General features: G+C 34.3%; 1 protein-coding gene across 5 annotated transcripts in view; it reads right to left on the bottom strand.

The window, feature by feature from the left end:
- BCAS3 (breast carcinoma amplified sequence 3) overlaps positions 1-19,489 on the bottom strand; it is a 463,383-nt gene that overhangs the window by 339,039 nt on the left and 104,855 nt on the right. For all 5 annotated transcript variants that reach the window (XM_014531618.1, XM_014531623.1, XM_005858559.2 and 2 more), the window contains exons 12-13: positions 17,965-18,135; positions 12,604-12,697 (exon numbers count right to left, since the gene is read on the bottom strand). In XM_014531618.1, coding sequence (XP_014387104.1) covers positions 12,604-12,697; positions 17,965-18,135 — 265 coding nt within the window. The remainder of the gene's footprint in view (positions 1-12,603; positions 12,698-17,964; positions 18,136-19,489) is intronic.

Here is a 19,489-nt window from a genome sequence, read left to right as displayed (position 1 = left end):
GCCCTTCCCCTGCTGGCCTGGTCCCCCCCAACTGCCCTCCCCCTGCTGGCCTGGTCCCCTCCAACTGCCCTTCCCTGCAGGACTGATCTTCCCCAACTGCCCTCCCCTGCTGGCCATCTTGTGCCGGCCATCTTTGACCACATGGGGGTGGCCATCTTTGTGTATTGGAGTGATGATCAATTTGCATATTACTCTTTTATTATATAGGATTGCCTCCCACCCTGCACCTAACTATGGTCATAATGCCACTGACATACTTTACATTCTTTCCATCTTATTGATGTTATTCAAACAATAAATTGCTAAGATTGGGCATGAATGTTTTATTGTCCTTTTGTGGACAATATTTCTTCACGCCTATTTTTTGCTGAGTCATACTGTTTCTATTACCACAATTCCACTACTAGGTTTTAACTCTACTTTTCCACAACAAAGCTATTTTCTACACATGACAGCCTATTTCATGGAAACATCATTCTGACAGAAACTATAATGAAGTTGCATTTATAACACAAATATATCACTCCCCTACGGAAGATAAACTTCATTTCTTTTAGAATCAAAGATCAATATTTTACTCAAAATAAGCATTCAAATGAACACTTTCAATATGCTCCTAGCTTTTGAAATTGATGTTAATATCTAACTTTCTAATATGTAAACAAATTCAAATTTTTAGAGAAATAGCCCATTGAAAATGTATGCTTATTATCTTCTGTATATCCTATCTTAAACTTTTCTTTTTCCACTTCTCCACACAAATGTGGCTTCCATAATCCAGAAGGTAGCTTAATTTTTTTGACAAAATTTTAAATGATGGAGGAAAAATTGAAAGAGCAGAGAGGAAGGGAAGAAATAGCTTGTGTAGTACCACACAATCATGTGCTTTCTTTTAATTTATAATTTCCTCTGTTGCACACATTCTGCTGGGAGAAATGACATGCCTTTTTTTTTTCTTCTAGAAAACAAGTTACAAAGCAGATATACATAAAAGGAAAAACTTGTACAGAGTAGACGGTGGCTTGAGAACTATTTATGCAGCATCAGGAGACTAAACCAGACTAGCCTGGCCATAAACTAAACCTACGCCCCAAATGAGGTGCCAAGCCACAAAATGCATTTGCGTCATCTGGGAATACAAGGAAAAGAAGGACTTCTAATTATAGGGCCTGGAAGCGGAAGCCTAGTGTGATTAGCTGTTTAGGCGCTGTTGTATGTTTATCTGGAAGCTTCCTCTCCCTCACTCTCAGCCTCAAGTTTGATAGATGAGCGTTAGCATTAGAGGGTGGAAACTGAAGCTGCTGATGGTACATGGCGTTCTCCAAAACCTGAGACTGGAGCCTGAACATTAAGGCTTTTGCGGCCTCATAAGAACATAAGTCTTTTCAACTGGGCGTCAGCTGGTTAGCCCAAAAGGCAAAATTAAAGAGCAGCAAACCTCCACTGGACATATGCTATAAAAGCTTGGAAACATGAGTAGGTATGTCTTTTTGCCATATCCTATTTATAACACCTACCTAATTGTACGTTTCTTTATCACATGCACACATATGAACTGGAAGACAAATTACCAGCTATTCACACTCTCCTCCAAAAAGAGACATGAACACTGATAATCTTGGTCAAATAGAAATCTTTACAGGATTTCAGATTATATCACTCATAAAATAATTTTGTTTTGGTATTAATTCTTGTAAATTTAATACTTTCCCATCCATACCTGTGGAGATTGAAACTTCCAAATTATTTAAATTTTTAAAGCTACAAGTCATATTTGTAAACATAAAAGCGAAGAAACAGAATCCTAGTACTAGTCAAAATCTATTAGGTCTTCAAATTACATAAAACCACTATAATATCCTATCCTATTAAAGTCTGATTAATAAAACCTTTAAGATGAATAGGAATACTTAAAGCAATGGTCTCAAAGTCTCCCTATGGGCAGCATCAATTACCACAGTTTTTAAGCTGCTTAAAGATGCTACTAATATACATTGCATTCTTCCACATTTGTGGCCCATAATATATATTAAGACTTTCTAATATTTATGCATGATAATGCCATTAAAGGCATTGAAATAAACACTATCGAAGGAACAAAGGACAAGATTCATTTGATCCCTTCCAAAAGTTGCACGTATCCAGAACCAAGATAAGTTACAACAAAAATCTCTGATGTGGCTCTTATTCATTTGTTCCATGTGGAAAAGTCTAAAATCAACAATTAGCTCATTTGTATTTATAACTTTTTAAGTCCACTCTCCTTCATTTTTAGGAGACAGTTAAATGTCCTAACATCTTCATTTAAATAATTAATGTGTTTTCATTCTTTCATTTTGTATCAAGAAATTTTTTTCTGAAAATATCTTTAGCTATAGCCAATGGGTTTTCATATTAAGTGTTCTATTATTTTCAACAGTCTGTTCATCCAATAGACATATAGGAAAGTGGTATATGTAATCTTATTTTTCCAAGTGGTTGACTATATTTGTCAAATGCCAGAATATTTTAAAACTTTATTAACCTCTACTAATCCATCATTCATATACAATAAATGCACTCAAGGTAAGTGAACAGTTTCATGAGTCTGACAAGTATGTACACCTATAAAACTCTACCATATCAAGATAGAGAACATGTAAAAAAATATCCTTGTGTCCACTTGCAGTCCATCCCTTCCCCATTCCATGGCCCCAGGCAACCACTGATTGGCATTCTATCATTATGAATTAATATTGCCTGCTTTAGAATTCCACGTAAATGTAATCACACAAAATTTTGCTAGCCCTATCTGCTGCAGATAGCACGAGTCCAATCATTGATTTATATCACTGAGCAGTTCCATTATACGGATACATGAAAACTTATATATCCATTCAGCAATTATTTCCAGTTTGGGGCTATTGTGAATATGAAGATTTAAGTACAAGCTTCTGTGTGGACATTTGTTTTTCTTCTCTTAGGTAAAATTTACAAGTGGAATTGCTGCATCATATGTATGTTTAACTTCACAAGATACTTCAAAAATGTTTCTCCAAAGCAGCATGTAACATAAGGTCCATAATCTCATCAATAGTGTATTGTTAGTCTTTTTAAATTGTAATCATTTCAGTGAGTATTTGGTTATCTCTCATAGTTTTATTATGCCGTATTTTCTTGGTGATTAAGTGATATTGATCAGTTTTGGTGTTATAGGTATATATGTCTACTTCACATTTGTATATACCAAGTCACTCACAGCTTTTATTAGTTCCTTCAGGTTTAATTGACCACCTTTGCTAAATTAACTATGAGTACTGGGCAGTGAGGGATGGGAGGAAAGAGGGCACCTCCTTACTGATGGACACCCAGGACCAGGGCTGCCTTAGGACTTTCATCAGCTCTGGACATTCTTTGTCTTCACAGGACCCCTCTTCCATGAAAAATTATTTAAAATTACATTTTATGACTACAGTTGTTTGTTTTAATTGTATATTAAAGCATTCCTATAACCTAAAAGTTTATATACTTTTTTTGCTCTTAAAAGGGATGAAGCATTTTGGAGGGACCCTCCTAGTAAAGTACTGTGGGCCCCAGGCTTGATGAATCAAACCTGCAAGGTTCCCTCTGACTCTCATACAGGTCTAGTCCAACAGTGAACATAAAGCAAAGACAAGAAATCCCTCAGGGGCTAATTCACTGCACAAGTAAGACATACCCATCAGTTTACAAGATGACAAAACAAGAGAGTAACTACAGACCTAAAGAAACACCCACTTCTTGCGGGGGAGGGGGGGAGAGAAAAAGCAATAAGCTCTTCAAGCTGCCTTTGCAGTCTGAGTGATATAGTGTGACTGACAGTGATACACCAGAACTGTTAGAGGGAAAATCTAAAGCCACATAACTCTGTTAATCTGCGAGGCATTATAGATATTCACAAAAATCAAGACCACCTGACCACCTGCTGTGATCAATGGGGGGGGGGGCACTATGTGCATTAAAGAAAACTTAAACTTTCCTAATGATCAATCCAGGACCACCATCACCTTTCAATATACAGCATTTACATAACCAGAAAAATGTAAAGTCTCTTAAAGATACAGTCACGCACCCAAAGGGGTCCATGTTTAATCTATTTGACTAGACAACTAACATTCATTTTTGTCTTATTAATGGATGGAAAAACAACTTCCCTGCCAAGAAAGGGTAGTTATTTAAAATGTAGATTTGTTGCAATTCACAGCTCTCAGCTACTCAGCTGGCAGAAATAACGCCTTTGGACAGCAGATCAATTATTTACCAAATTAAAGACAGCAGGTCTGTTTCAGAAATGTCAGGCTTACTGCAGAGTTGAGAATGTCTTTCATATGCTTCTAATATCTAATTTAGTTAATAAAATTAATTAATTTGATGTCAAAGGCAACAAAAGTAATAATATGCCAATCTAGTGAATTCAGTTACATAAATATAATGTAGCTTCTACAAGATAGATCACTCCCACAATTTAGGAAGAGAGACAATTCTTACTGGTACCACAATTAGATATAAATTGGTTTTACTCAACAAATGACTAATTACATTGATTTAATGCCTTATCTCTGCCCTGCCATAGTATCTCCATAATTACAATAATAGGGAAAGAAACAATTAATGTAATTATTCAATACTAGAGGCCCGGTGCACAGATTCATGCACTGTGGGGTCCCTCGGCCTGGCCTGTGGGGATCGGGCCGAAACCAGCTATCCAACATCCCCCAGGGGGCCCGGATTGTGAGAGGGCCCAGGACAGGCCAAGGGACCCCAGCACTGCACGATCAAGCCAGGGAGGGACCACAGGAGGTGTCCAGGGCGTGTCTGGTCCATCTCCCCCAGTTCCAATCAGCCGGACCCCAGCAGCAAGCTAACCTACTGGCCCCTGGTGGTCAGTGCACATCATAGTGACTGGTCAAATGGTTGAATGGTCAGAGGGACAATTAGCATATCAGGGTTTTATCGAGAGAGATATAATTCCTCAATATCAACTACGTGAAAATTGACAGGGTAAAGAAACCTCGGGGACAAAATAAAAGCTCATCTCTAGCAGAAAACATTTCAAAAGGATACTCTTGAGGGGTATCTATAATAATAAAAGGGTAATATGCTAATTAGACCAGATGTCCTTCCGGACGAAGCTGGGGCCAGAGGGAAGCCCGGGTCCCAGATGCTGGAGGGAAACTGGTGCCGGCAGCTGGGGGAAGGAAGGCCTACTCTTGCACAATTTTTGTGCATTGGGCCTCCAGTAAATAAATAAAAAACTAGGATGAGAGAATTAAAAATAATGAAGACAACAGTTAATATTTATTGAGGTTTCAGTATATTGGCCCTCATTTTATTGATGAGAAATTTAAAATACTGAGAGTGATCCAAGCAGATAAAGTAACTTGCTCAATTAAGCGGCAAGGTGAGGTGGGGGCAGCAGGGACGGGGGGAGAATGACATTTTATGTAGGGTCAGGTAAGTCTTCCTAAAATAATATTTAAAAATGGGACTCAAGAGGTAAATAAGAGTTAGCCAGGTCAAAAAGGATTCTAGGCAGAGGGAAAATGATGTAACATGTTTAAGTAGCTGAAAAATATCTACTATGGATAAATGTTGGAGGGAAAATGTAGACCTGGTTGAAGCCGTCAGTCACTGTGCCAGACTTTCAGACAATACACTCAGAGAAATAAGGAAGTTGTTGAAAGATAGAAGTATCATTAACATTTAATATCTTACAAAATAACTGAATACCTTAAAGTGGAATTAAACACGTGGAATTAAGTATGATGCAACAATCACAGCTAAACAGAATAACCTAGAATTGGGCTGTGATCAAATAAGATGTTTTAAAAACGAAGAGTAACAATGATTCTCAAAAGTACTGTTATGGATTGAATGTTTGTGTAGCTCCAAAATTCACATATTGGAACTCTAAAAACCCAGTGTGGCAATACATGGAGATGAGGACTCCTAGGAAATAATTAAGTGTGTATATATCAGGTCACAATGGAGAGGCTCTGACCTGATAGCCTTAGCATCTTACAGGAAGAGAGCCACCTCTTTCTTTCTCCCTGCTCCATTGCACCAAGGAAAGGCTATGCAAGCTCAGAGCCAGGTGGTGGCCATTTGCTAGAAACCAAATCATCCGGAACCTTGATCCTGAACTGTCCGAAAATAAATTTCTGTTGTTTAAGCCATCAAGTCTGCAGTGTTTTGTTATGGCAGCCCAAGCTAATACATGTACAAAGGTTGTGGTGTAAACCAGTGTCCTAGAGAACATTTTACACACTTGAATGACCAGCGCAGAGACTTTTGGACTGAATTTGTAAAATCAAAAGAAGCTGTTGTTCTTGCCCTATGACAAAAACAAACTGATAAATAACAAAAATCAAAGCACTGAAAAAATCTATTTAAAAGTTCAGTATAAAAACACCGAAATAGGAGCAGCTGCTCTCAACTCAGACAATACAGCCGGAAAGAGAGCAATCCACAATAGGTGAGGGTAAGAAGGTACCGAACTTTAGAAAAATTTCCAAAGGCTCCATTTGAGCTGACACCACAGATTAGAATTCTGCCCCCCCAAAAAGTGCAATTCTGTATGCAAGCAATCAAGAGGATTAAATTAATAATGCCAAAAGCTGTGAACAAAGAAAGACAACTGGCTGTTGCTGGGGGAGGAGCAACAGACAGTTGGGGGGGGGGGGGGGGGGGGTTGGGGGGGGGGGTGTCCAACTAAAACATCATCTCTAGTTGAAATACTTATCAAAACTATGGGCAAAAATACAGATATTCCCAGACAGAAAATAGCTTAAAGAGGTCATCTTCATCAGAGAACCCAAAAATAACCCACAAAAGTGTGTACTTTATTGAGAAAAGTACAAAAGGAATTCAAGAAAGGAAGGATAGTATTTTGAAAAGAACGAAGAAAAATTAACAGAGCCTCTGAGACCTGTGGGATACCATCAAGGAGATGAATCTATGAATCATGGAGTTCCAAAGGAAAGAAGAGGAAAACAAGAAGCAGAAAGAATGTTTTAAAAAATGACTGAAAAAAAAGGAAGAAAAAGATAAGAAAATAAAATAAACAGTGACTAAGAAGTCCCAAATTTGAATTAAAAAAAAAATTTAGGGTAGTAAAATAATTCTATATCTGCAAAGGTGGATACATATCAATATTAATATGTCAAAACCCACAGAATGTAAAACCACCAACAGTGAAACCTAACATAAACTAAAGACTTTGACTGATAATGATGTATCAATGTAGATTCATGATTATAACAAAACTACCACTGTGGTGTGGCATGTTGGTAGTACAGGAGGTTATGTGTGTGTGAGAGAGACTTTTCTGTACTTTCCATTTGTTTGCTGGAAACTAAAACTGCTTTTAAAAAAGTGTATTAATTTTATTGTAAAAGTTCCCTAGAAATGGTATTCATTGTATATCTAAATAATTGAAAGCAACAAACTTACACCACCCATATTGAAGCTGCCCAGATCTAAGCATGGAGGCCTCTCTGGCACTTCTAACCAAATCATAAATGTTGCCATTAAAATATCTGTTTTAATTCAGGTCTCAGAGTCATAGCTAGTAAACAAGAATGGGAAGGAGAAATTGAAAAACAAACTGAATGCAGCTGCTCAAAGCTCTATTTAATGGCATCCCTTAATTTCTTTTCTGAGTAGGTCCCATACAAGACTGAACCTCATGCCACTGACTCACACAACCTACTTTTTCCCCTTAATTCACTTTTAGAGTTATTTCATCATGTACATATTACACTGCTTTTAATGTGGACAACAGGTCTGGTTTGTTCTTGAATTTTGATGTCCAGGACATTTTAACAGCTCTGTCATCTAAAAATATGCTTCTCTAAAAAAGAAACTAAATTTATTTATATTCCTAGTATAATACAGGTAAAGATTAGAGAAAGATTAGGTTTTAAAAAAATCAATATGTTTTTTGTTTTAATGAACTTCCCTAAACTTATAAACACTATGGTTATTATTGCCCACACTACAGTCCCTATGAAAAAACCTTTAACCAAATAGACTATTACAAGGGCAAAAGAGTTAAAACTTATTGGTATAAATTTAGAAGTATGAAAAAAATTAAAAATATGTATGGATACATGTAAAGAAAAACTGGAGAATGTTATTGGAGGATCTACAAGTTATATTTTGAAAAAGGCAAATTTAAATAAAAAATCATAAGTACTGTGTGAAGGACCACTTCATACAGTACTTATGTTTACAAAATACCAATTAATAAATGTTCAGAAGCTAACAAAAATAATTCAGCCAGAGAACAAAAAACTGCCTCATTTTATAACATAAGTAAATTTACAGAGAAAGAATTATACAAAGGTTGATAGAAAATTCATCATAATTAAATGGAATAAATAACATCTACTAAGGCCATGGTCGGCAAACTGCGGCTCGTGAGCTACATGCGGCTCTTCGGCCCCTTGAGTGTGGCTCTTCCTAAGCCTTAGGAGTACCCTAATTAAGTTAATAACAATGTACCTACCTATATAGTCTAAGTTTAAACAATTTGGCTCTCAAAAGAAATTTTAATCGTTGTACTGTTGATATTTGGCTCTGTTGACTAATGAGTTTGCCGACCACTGTACTAAGGTATCCATGCATTTACAAATGGCAATGCAGCTTCTCGACTCAAATAGTTCATATGTATGTATTTCTATCTTAATCTGGGAGGGGTGGCTAAAACAAGAAACATGAAACAGAAACTTGACAAATAAAATGTCACCTAATGTTAGGAGCTAGATAATAGTTGGCAGCCATAGCCATTCTCTGGTAGGCAGCTTTAAAAAAAAAAAAAAAAGGCTTTCAAATCATTGAGAATTAAATATTTTATATACACACTTGTGCCATACTCAAGCAATATCAGTCATATTCTGAATAGTAAAAATACTAAGAGCTGAACAGTAAATAACCAAGATAAATTGTAAGCAAATGTATGAAATCTCTGCCTACCAGCATCTATATTTTGCAGACCAATTTTGTGAGTGGTTGCTGAGTTATGAACCCTCCATTTAATTCAAATATTTAAACAGGTACAAAGCATTTATAAAATGTTGCAGAAATGACGACGCATTGAAATATCTCTACCACATAAGAAATTGATCAGTCCATGGTATAGATTCTGCTTCACAATCTATGTGGAACGTGCAATATTTTTCTTGCCTCTTTCTAATATTTCTTTATATGCCAGGCACTGAATCATTCTTTCCTAGCTAATTATCTTTTAGGTTCCAGTTTAGAACTGAATTCCCCTTGAAGAATGTTGCCCAATAATCAAAGACCAAGTTAATAGTCATCTCATCTCCTGGCAGGCTCTCCTAACTCCACAAAGCATTCTCCTTCCTTAAGTCCCTATCACACCAGCAGACTCCATGGGTGTTGACTCTCTCTGAATCACCATGACTGAGCCAGGCAATGTGAATGGAGTCTCTAGTGAAAAGAAAGAGTTTCTAATGCGTTGGGTGAAAATCATGCCAAGGGTTACTCTTTTTGATAAGGACTCAAACATTTTTAGTGCCAGGAACTTTTTGACAATATGGTAAAGCCTAGAAACCTCTTTCAAAGACTAATATTTTTTAAAAGACAAAGTAAAATACTTAAAATATATGATTTTTATTCATAGATTAAAATATAGGCTTTACCATAATTTTGAACCATAAAAAATATTTAGAAAGTAACATAAAAAGAAATGTGTAATTGAGGCATACAAAGAGATGAAGGAAGTGCATATGAGTAAGTAAAAGAAGCCAATCTGAAATGGCTACCTACTGTAAGACTCCAATATATGGCATTCTGCAAAAACCGAAAGTATGGAAACAGTGGAAAAAATCAGTGGTTGTCGGGGTTCAAACAAAGGGGGGAGGAATGAACAGGCAGAGCAAAGGGGACTTTTAGGGAAGTGAAACTATACGGTGTAGTATTATACTGGTGGATACATGTTACTATATATTTGTCAAAACCCACAGATTATAAACTAAGAGTGAATCCAAATGTAAACTGGAACTCAGGCTAACTAGGCTAACAAATATTTAAAGATATGATTACTATATGATCCATAAATGCAAAACAAGTAGGTATAAATATAAAATTTTTAAATCTTATCATAAAAACACAAATTGGGGAGTTCAAACAGAATTCAAAGGCAAATGCAGATCAAAGTTATGAAACCATAGGAAAGAAACAATAGTTTTCTAGAGTTAATTGCTAGACAATGATAGGGATAACTACATTCTTTATGTTATATAATATGTTCTTATTATAAAAGAAAGTTATAGACAGGAAAAAATACAGCTTCCAGTGTCTGAAGCATTCTGACAAGGTTAATGTGAAATATACATTAATACAAAGGAGATCTGACATAACAGATGGCCTATCAAAATGAGTCATACTGGTTACTCCAAGTGGAGTGCTATAAGGAACAGAACTTCCAGACTCTTCAAATTTAACTTAATTCCCACAACATTCAGAGCACTTCAATAAATCATTGTCTTCATTAATTAAATCAACTCTACTGATCAACAATCACTATAAAAATCTTCCTCTCTATCAAAAATGACTAATTAAGATATTAGAAGATTATTCAAAGTACTCTATATTATCCGCTTACCATCATTCTTTATTTGAGAAGAAAGGAAAGATGGATCTTTCCATCAAGTTTAACTAATAGGATCATTTCTGCAGAATAAAATAAAATGGCAGTCTCTTCAGACACATCAACCAAAGAAATAAGATCTAAACGGACTGTAAATTTATGAAAACTATTTCAGCTCTGAAAGCAAGAAAACAATTTTATTTATGAACAAAGTATTTTTTAAATTAATTCCACTGGAGTAGAATTCCGCCACTGTAAGTATTAAACTAATTCCTAACAATGAAAATTGGTAAATAAAGATAAAGAATTAAGTATTTAATCTCTGCCTTTTATATACAGGATAACTGTGGTTCATTACTGGTTGATGAAAGAAAAAAAATTTTTTGATAGGATAGCAGATAATCAATGCAGAAAACACAATACAATTAGAAAAACCACCCTTATAATACAGCCTTCAATGTAACAAAACTATTAAGTAAAAAGTTGTTTCAGCAATGAGGCCAAAATAACACTCTGCAGATTACTTGCTAATCTCCACAAGAGAAACCTCTCTCCAATATGCAGACATTCGATGGGTCACTAATTTGTCCATGTGATCAAACACAGTATCATAAATTGCAAGACAACCTAATATTATATGTCTCTTGTTGGGATGAAATGTTGTAGACAGTAAAACTTAAGATGTTAAAAAAAAAATCCTTAGCTTGAATGTAATTTAAAAGCCTCTTTAGGAAATAAGGAAAACATTATTATAATGAAAAAAAATATGACAAGTACAGAATTTGCATCAGATAACTGGTCTGGGCACTGCAAAAAAGAAAAGGTGGAAGTTATAAGTTGGGTTAAGAGGACCTAAAGAGACATGACAAAATGTAAGAAGTGAACTTTGATTAGAACTTAGTTTGAAGTAGCTGGAGAATTCACTTTTGAAACCATTGGGGTTTTGTTTTTTTTAATCCTCACCCAATGATATGTTTATTGTTTTTAGAGTGGGAAAGGGAGAGGGGAAGAGAGAGAGAAAAAAAAGGAAAAGAGAGGGAGACAGAGAGACAGAGACAGAGAGAGAAACATGCACTGGTTGCCTCCCAAATGTTCCCCGACTAGGGGAACCTCAACCTTTTGGTGTATGGGATGACACTCCAACCAACTGAGCTACCCGGCCAGGGGAATTTTAAATTTGGTTTGGATATTAGATAATATAGTATGTTAGTTTTCTGAACTAATATATAATTTTTTGTTATATAGAAAGGGGTCTTTATTCTTAGGAAATGCGTAGTTCATTTGTAATGGGTGAAATGTTATAATATATGGAACTTACATTCAAATGGTTCAGCAAAATACACATACATATATATATAATATATACATTAAAATGTGAACACCTGTTTAATCAAGGTAGTGATATGTGGGTCATTATTTTATTAACCTTTATATCTGTTTTTATGTTTGAAACTTTTTATAATAAAAAGTTGGGGGGGGGAGGGGGGGTTGACAAAAGATAAAAGGGCATTCCACATTGCTTTAACATCTCTCTTTACCAAATGCTTTAAGAAGAACCAGAAAAACAAAAACACCACAAGAAAAGAAGAAAAAATATAAGTAAACTAGTTTATAAAATGTGACATTAAAAAGAAACTTTAAGTTACAAAGAAAATTCCATTCGCATACATTAATATGTTGATTGAAATACTGAAGTTCTTGGCTTAATTGTAATTCAGAAATTAATGCAACTCAACAACACTGTTTACCGACTGCTGCTTTCACCATGTTATTGTGAATAAAGCTAATGTTTACAGGGTATCTAAATTTTATTATAAATTCATTCATTCAATAACCAGTTACTGAAACTATTTACTTTTCTTATACACACTGGCACATAGAAGAAAAACGAGATTCGTGTTTTAGATATTCCATTTCCAAAAAAATCAAATTGGAAAGCCCATGATATAAATGGGGAAAAACAAACATACCACTTGTGTTAAAAGCCATACAGCACACTGGTTTTTCATGAGCCGGGAAGTGGGCCACGATACCATCACTGTCAGAATCCTCACTCAAAAGCACCTTTACAAAAATAAAGAGGCAAATGGAAGTTAACCTTTAATCACCAATTACTGAGTTTGAAGATATACACAGTTACACCACAATGTCCGTGACCAAATAACATGCTTCCATTATATTCTAAGATTATTCTTGCCACTAAAAAGTGAAAATACCACTTCACGAATGAGGAAAAGATATAATACAACCCCAGCAGATCAATCATATAAACGCTAAACAGTTGGTTAACTTGACTATAGGTGACAGAGACAATCATTTCTTGAAGTGTAGGTTCATAAAAAAACAACAACAGAAAATAAAATCAGCTATGTAGAACTTTATCCAACGACAGAAACATTTGTGTTATGGCCTGCTGAAAAATTCTTGCCCATGATTGGAATAAAACAAGGAAAAACAATATAATAGGTTAAACACACACAGCTATATGTCAGAGGAATTACCCCTAAAATTTTTATTTTAAGTAGAAAAGTACTGGTCTCTTAACTCCTAGTTTTTTAGATAGACACATCACCTCTTTGAAAGCATTACCAAGCCATAAAATCAGAAGTATATTAAAGCAGGTAGTTTTAAATCTCAAATTTATTCCCTTTAATTTTCTTCAGGAGTTTAATAGTTTTAGGTCTCCTGGTAAGGTCTATGATGGATTTAAGTTCATTTTCGTATATGGTGTAAGGTAAGGGCCCGCATTCTTCCTTTTGTAGTTGGCCATCCAGTTTTCCCAGCGTCATTTATTGAAGAGACACTTCTTTACCTTTTGTGTGGTTTGGGCACCCTTGTTGAAAATCTTTTGCACTTATATGTATGGCTGTATTTCTGTGCTCTTCTATGCCACTGGTCTACATATCTATCCTTATGCCACATATTGCTGTGTAGTATGATTTCAAGTAAGGAAATGTGAGGACTCCAATTCTTTTTTCTAGATTGTTTTTGCTTTCCTGGGTATCTTAAGATCCCATAAGAATTTTAGGGTAGGATTTTGATAGAACTGCATTTAGTTTGTATATCACTTTGGGTGGCATGGATGTTTTAACAACATTAAATTTTAATATCCACACCTATGAGATGTCTTTCCACTTACTTGAATAATCTTAAAATTCTCTTAACAACGTTTTATAGTTTTCAGTATACAAGTCTTTCACCTCCTTGGTTTAAGTTTATTTCTAAGAGTTCGTTTTTTTAAAGATCAACAAAACTGACAAACCCTTAATTGGACTAATAAAAAAGTAAGTTAGCCCTAACGGGTTTGGATCAGTGAATAGAGCAGTGATGGGGAACCTTTTGAGCTCGGCGTGTCAGCATTTTGAAAAACCCTAACTTAACTCTGGTGCCGTGTCACATATAGAAATCTTTTGATATCTGCAACCATAGTAAAACAAAGACTTATGTTTTTGATATTTATTTTATATATTTAAATGCCATTTAAAAAAGAAAAATCAACCAAAAAAATGAGTTCGCGTGTCACCTCTGACACGCGTGTCATAGGTTTGCCATCACTGGAATAGAGCGTCAGCCTGCGGACTGAAAGGTCCCAGGTTTGATTCCGGTCAACGGCATGTACCTTAGTTGCGGGCACATCCCCAGTGGGGAGTGTGCAGGAGGCAGCTGAATCGATGTTTCTCTCTCATTGATGTTTCTCTCTATCCCTGTCCCTTCCTCTCTGCAAAAAATCAATAAAATATATTTTTTAAAATAAATAACTAAATAAAAAATTAAAAAAGTAAGTTAATATTACACTGTTGCATACTATGATTTCTTGTATAACATTCTAGTAGAGAACAGACTAGTGTTTTTCAGGAGAAAGGGATAGAGGTTGATTGAAGGATAGACTTGAATACAAAAAAAAAAGTGTGTGTTAAACCGTCCAATATTTTAATTGCGGTGGATTATGTTAATTATATTCATCTACACATGGGATACAATTTCATAGAGCTATATATGCCCACATACAAATACAAATGAAGGTAAAACTAACGGTGAGAGGTGAATAAGGTCCATAGCTTAGTAACCGTAATGTGTCATTGTCAATTTCCTGGTTTTGATATTGTACTACACCTGGAAGAACCTGGGTGAAAGCACATGGATATATGTGCAACTTACTCTAAGCTTACAATTATTTCAAAATTAAAATGCAATCTGAAAGCTTTTGAATTTCTCTTTCTGGTAGGTGAGAGTATCTCACTGTAGTTTCAACACATCTTTTCCTTTAACAAGTGAAGTTATGGGCATAGATTTTATACCATTTGTATATATTTTTTTCTGTGATATTTGGTTTTTGCACATTTTTCTATTTTAATTCAATCTTACAAGACTCCCTTTCTTTTTATGTATGTTATAACCCTATACCTCTCCTTCCAACACAATTAGTGTTGCGTGCTCTAGTTGATGGTTCTAATACAGAAGTCATCAAGCAAAAGGCACATTAATCTCGGTGAACAGCAAAGTCTCATACCACTACATAGGATTCTTTGAATCTTCTCTTTAAGAGCTTCACAATATATAATAACCAGATACTTTTGGAAGGATTCTCTATATTGCATTAGCACCTTGACTAAAGCATCAAATCAATAAAACCAGAGATATCCCAATACAATTGTCCTAAGACATTTAATTTTTACTCACCACTTAACTAAACAGGCTGAAGCCCTAAAAATATGCAGTAAAGCATATGACTATATTAAAACAAAGCAAAGAATTTTAACTGATACAAAGTGAATAAGCATTTATCATATGAACAAAATGATACACAAAACACCTAAGGAACCATTAAATTATTATGAATAACACATGTACTCAAGGCATGATAGCTCAAGTTTATGTCATCATTCTGGAGTATTTTCTTTTATTAGAGACTTTGCCACATTGCTAATTTCAATTATATATATGTATAAAGGCAAATTATACAGCTTAACTTCTCTTAGGCAAGAAATGCTTTTAAATAAAAATGAAAGTAACAAAGATAAAAATGTACATGAAGCCAATTAAATCTTTTCTTCATTAATGCAATTACTAATGATCCCATCACCATAAAATCAAACTAATCAATTTAGTATCAGAAAGATGGTGAATAAAATTTTATACACCACCAATGTAAACATGAAAATATCTTTATTTATTAAAGGCTCAATGGATTTAAACAGCAAAAGTGGCCCTAACCAGTTTGGCTCAGTGGATAGATTGTCAGCCTGCGGACTCAAGGGTCCCAGGTTCGATTCCAGTCCAGGGCATGTACCTTGGTTGGGGGCACAACCCTAGTAGGGAGTGTGCAGGAGGCAGCTGATCGATGTTTCTGTCTCATCGATGTTTCTAACTCTCTATCCCTAGCCCTTCCTCTCTGTAAAAAAAAATAAAAATAAATAAAATAAAATAAAATAAATAAATAAAGGGAGGACAGTATTACTGAGAAAATCTTGTTGCTTTAAAAAATATTTATAATTATTTTAAAATGCACATTGCAACTTACCATTTATTGAACATCAATATATTTCCTGTCTTAAAATGTCTAAGTCAAGTTAAAATTTTAGAATATTTTATAAGTAGGAGTGAAAATAAGATTATGCTCTGAACAAATAATAGAAAATAGAACATTTCAAGTTGAATGACACTAACCTAAAAGCTAACATTTCTATGAGTCTTATTTCCTAGTAAACAGCTTTAGTTGTTTCAAGTATTAATAATGAATGTATCACAGGAAAAATAACTTTTGCAACTCCACAATCTACAGTTCATTTCCATATTCCAAACCTGAGAATTCCATCTTAAAATTATAAAAAGTTACTGAAGAATGGGAGAAGGCAGGGGAGAGGAGGTATGGTGACAAACATTTGAAAACATATGGCCTATTGTTATGCATTTTATGAAATTAGCTTAATTTTTCTTTTAACATATTCCTACACTTACATATAATAAAGTAATGAGTTACATCTCTATTTCATTAGAGATAATAAGACATAACATTTCCTACTTTTAAATGAGCACAAATCTGTCTGTCAACAAAGGCTAGATGTTTAACAGACGTACATTACACTCCCCAAACTAGACAATTGTGAGAAGGGTCGTTACTACTCTTAGTAACTGTGGGTGGCCTTGGAGGTGAATTAATTAAGAATCAAAGAACAAAAGAAAGAAAACATTAAAGGATTCATATATTTAATTCCAATTTAAAAAGAGAACATCTGTATGTGTCCATCAACTTGAGCTAACCTAACTAAAACAGCTTTTTTTAAAATGTCATTACAGTCAACTGAAAACTTTGCTATCACTTCATTGAAAAGAGTCTTAAAACAAGAATATAAGTCTATAACATAGTTGTTTAACAACAAAGTTAAGATGGGCAGGGTGGAGAATTATTATTATTCTGATTTCAATTAAAATATAATAAATTCAAAAATCTCAAAGAGTTTTTTCTTTTAATCGCAATAGGCTCTACTTTTTTTTTTAAATGACAATTGATCTTACTATAGAAATTAGTACATGAGTAGCTGACAAATGCAATTTTTCACAAATGTTGCTCTACTATCTCATTTTAGTAATTGGTATTAGATTATATTTTATAGTAATGATCACAAATTAAATGAATTTTAACATTACTTCCTTTCAGAAATGTATTTAAAATCTAAAACTATGATACAAAAGAAGAGATATTTATAAGTACATGAGGGAAAAAAACTAAACCCAATGGGTTTCTTATCAACTAGATTAAATGCCAGCATAAGGCATTTTTCCATGTTTAAATCATTTCTCCTGTTTCAGAACTTAGATTTTAAAAATCTATTTTATCTAAGGATATAGGGTTTTACAATTAGCTATTATCATGTATGTATTCTAACATACATGATACTTTGGGATTTCATGTATTCTTCATATTTAAGGAAATATCTATAATAAAATTTGATATTATTCACCTGTAACCATCAGAGGCAACCTTTTTTTAAATTCCCTGAAATATGTAAGATCCTTTTGATCTATGAGCAAATATCTGCCTGGAAACACATATCCTATGAAGAGATAACAAGAGAATCTCATGGAACCTCAATTTTACCTTCAGGTTTGATGCATTTATAAAATTTGAAATAACAGGTTCTAACATATTATTCATCATTCTTTGTGGGGGGAGTGGGAAGAATCTAACCTAAAATAACCTTGATTTCTAGAAATCCAAATTAACAACCTACAAGGCCAAGTACATTTTGGCTAATCCTGATCCCAAAGAATATTCTCAGTCAGCCAGCCCTCTGCAGAAAATGGATATTACATGCATCGCAAGTTCTTACCTGGCCCTCTCCAACTGTTTCCGTGTCTATTACGGTGATGATGCCTGGGACCAAAGGACTCCGCCTCGAATTACTATGGATGGCAACATCATCTTCTGTCACACCTGAAGGCAGCGTGCCTGTCAGCTGAGTCACCACTTTCCCAACTATTGTCAGGCCAGTTTTCAAAGTCTATAAGATGAAAGGTAAAATTTATAAATAACTTCATATCAGAATTTTAATTCTAATATGAAGTTATTTGCATTTGTTAATTCTCCTACCCATTAAATTCTTTCTTCTCTTAGGAGCCTATATGTAGCAGTGAACTTCACAGAAATTCAGTCTGACTTTTCATGTGACTGTAAATTCAGTATCAGTTTGAGTGAATGGTATCAGTACAGCCCCAAAGTAATCATGGTGAGAATAAAGCCATAGGTAAATAACTAAAAAGCTTTGTTTCACATGAGGATACAATTATATTTTATAAAAATTATGTTCCCCTCTTCTTTATGTATATAACTTAAAACATGTGACACAGTAAGAAGTAGGATGATTTTCTACTTTTTCAGATATTACAAATCTAATTTTAAAACTATTTTTTAGCATGGAAATGACTGGGATGATCTGGTAGAATCCTTATGTGAAAAAAGATCATGCTTCCAAAGATAATCTATAATATGCTGTTATATAAGACTGTACATCAGGATCTGGCATGTGAAAAATACAGTCTCCATCCAACATACTAATTACTAGATGAATGAAATATCATATAAAATTAGCAAAGATGATTCTTTTCTCTCTGATAACAGATAACAATTCAATATAATGCTTCTAAAATGCAATTTTAATTAAAAATAACTTAAGATGCTTTATAATTACATTTTAGTTCCACTTCATTCAAAGCAAATAGACAAAAATAATGTGTGTCATTATTTTTTATTTTATGGGACTCTCATCTAATTAGTCTCATATGCATTACCAAACAATATGGTTAAGGAAATGTTTGGGGGCATTGTCTAAAAGGAAGAAAGCTACAGCATAAAGAAAATTATGTATTTGATAAACATTGGAAAAATACCTAGTCATTAAAGACTAAATAAGTAATCTAGATTACATGGATATATCAAAAATTATGTATAAGACACACAATCAGAAATATTTTTCCAATTCTCACATTGTGAGAAAAGTTCTTATTAAAATACTTCAAATTAATTTTTAATAAAGTGACTTTCTCTTTTAAAAATAATTATGGGAAAATAAATGTGGATTTAAACCACAACTAGATTAAGTTTCAAAAAGGAAATGTATTTTCCAAAGAAATTTTCCGTTAAAACATCATAGGATTAACACTAGTACTTTATGCATTATTTTATTGTAGCTATGTTCTATGGAACCTTTACTATGAACTTGGGATTGGTTAAGGCTCTAAACCAGTGGTTCTCAACCTTCCTAATGTTGCGACCCTTTAATATAGTTCCTCATGTTGTGGTGACCCCCAACCATAAAATTATTTTCGTTGCTACTTCATAACTGTAATTTTGCTACT

Source organism: Myotis brandtii, unplaced genomic scaffold (genome assembly GCF_000412655.1).
Source record: "Myotis brandtii unplaced genomic scaffold, ASM41265v1 scaffold120, whole genome shotgun sequence".
Taxonomy (NCBI): Eukaryota; Metazoa; Chordata; class Mammalia; order Chiroptera; family Vespertilionidae; genus Myotis; species Myotis brandtii.
This window is presented reverse-complemented; position numbering and strand designations above follow the sequence as displayed.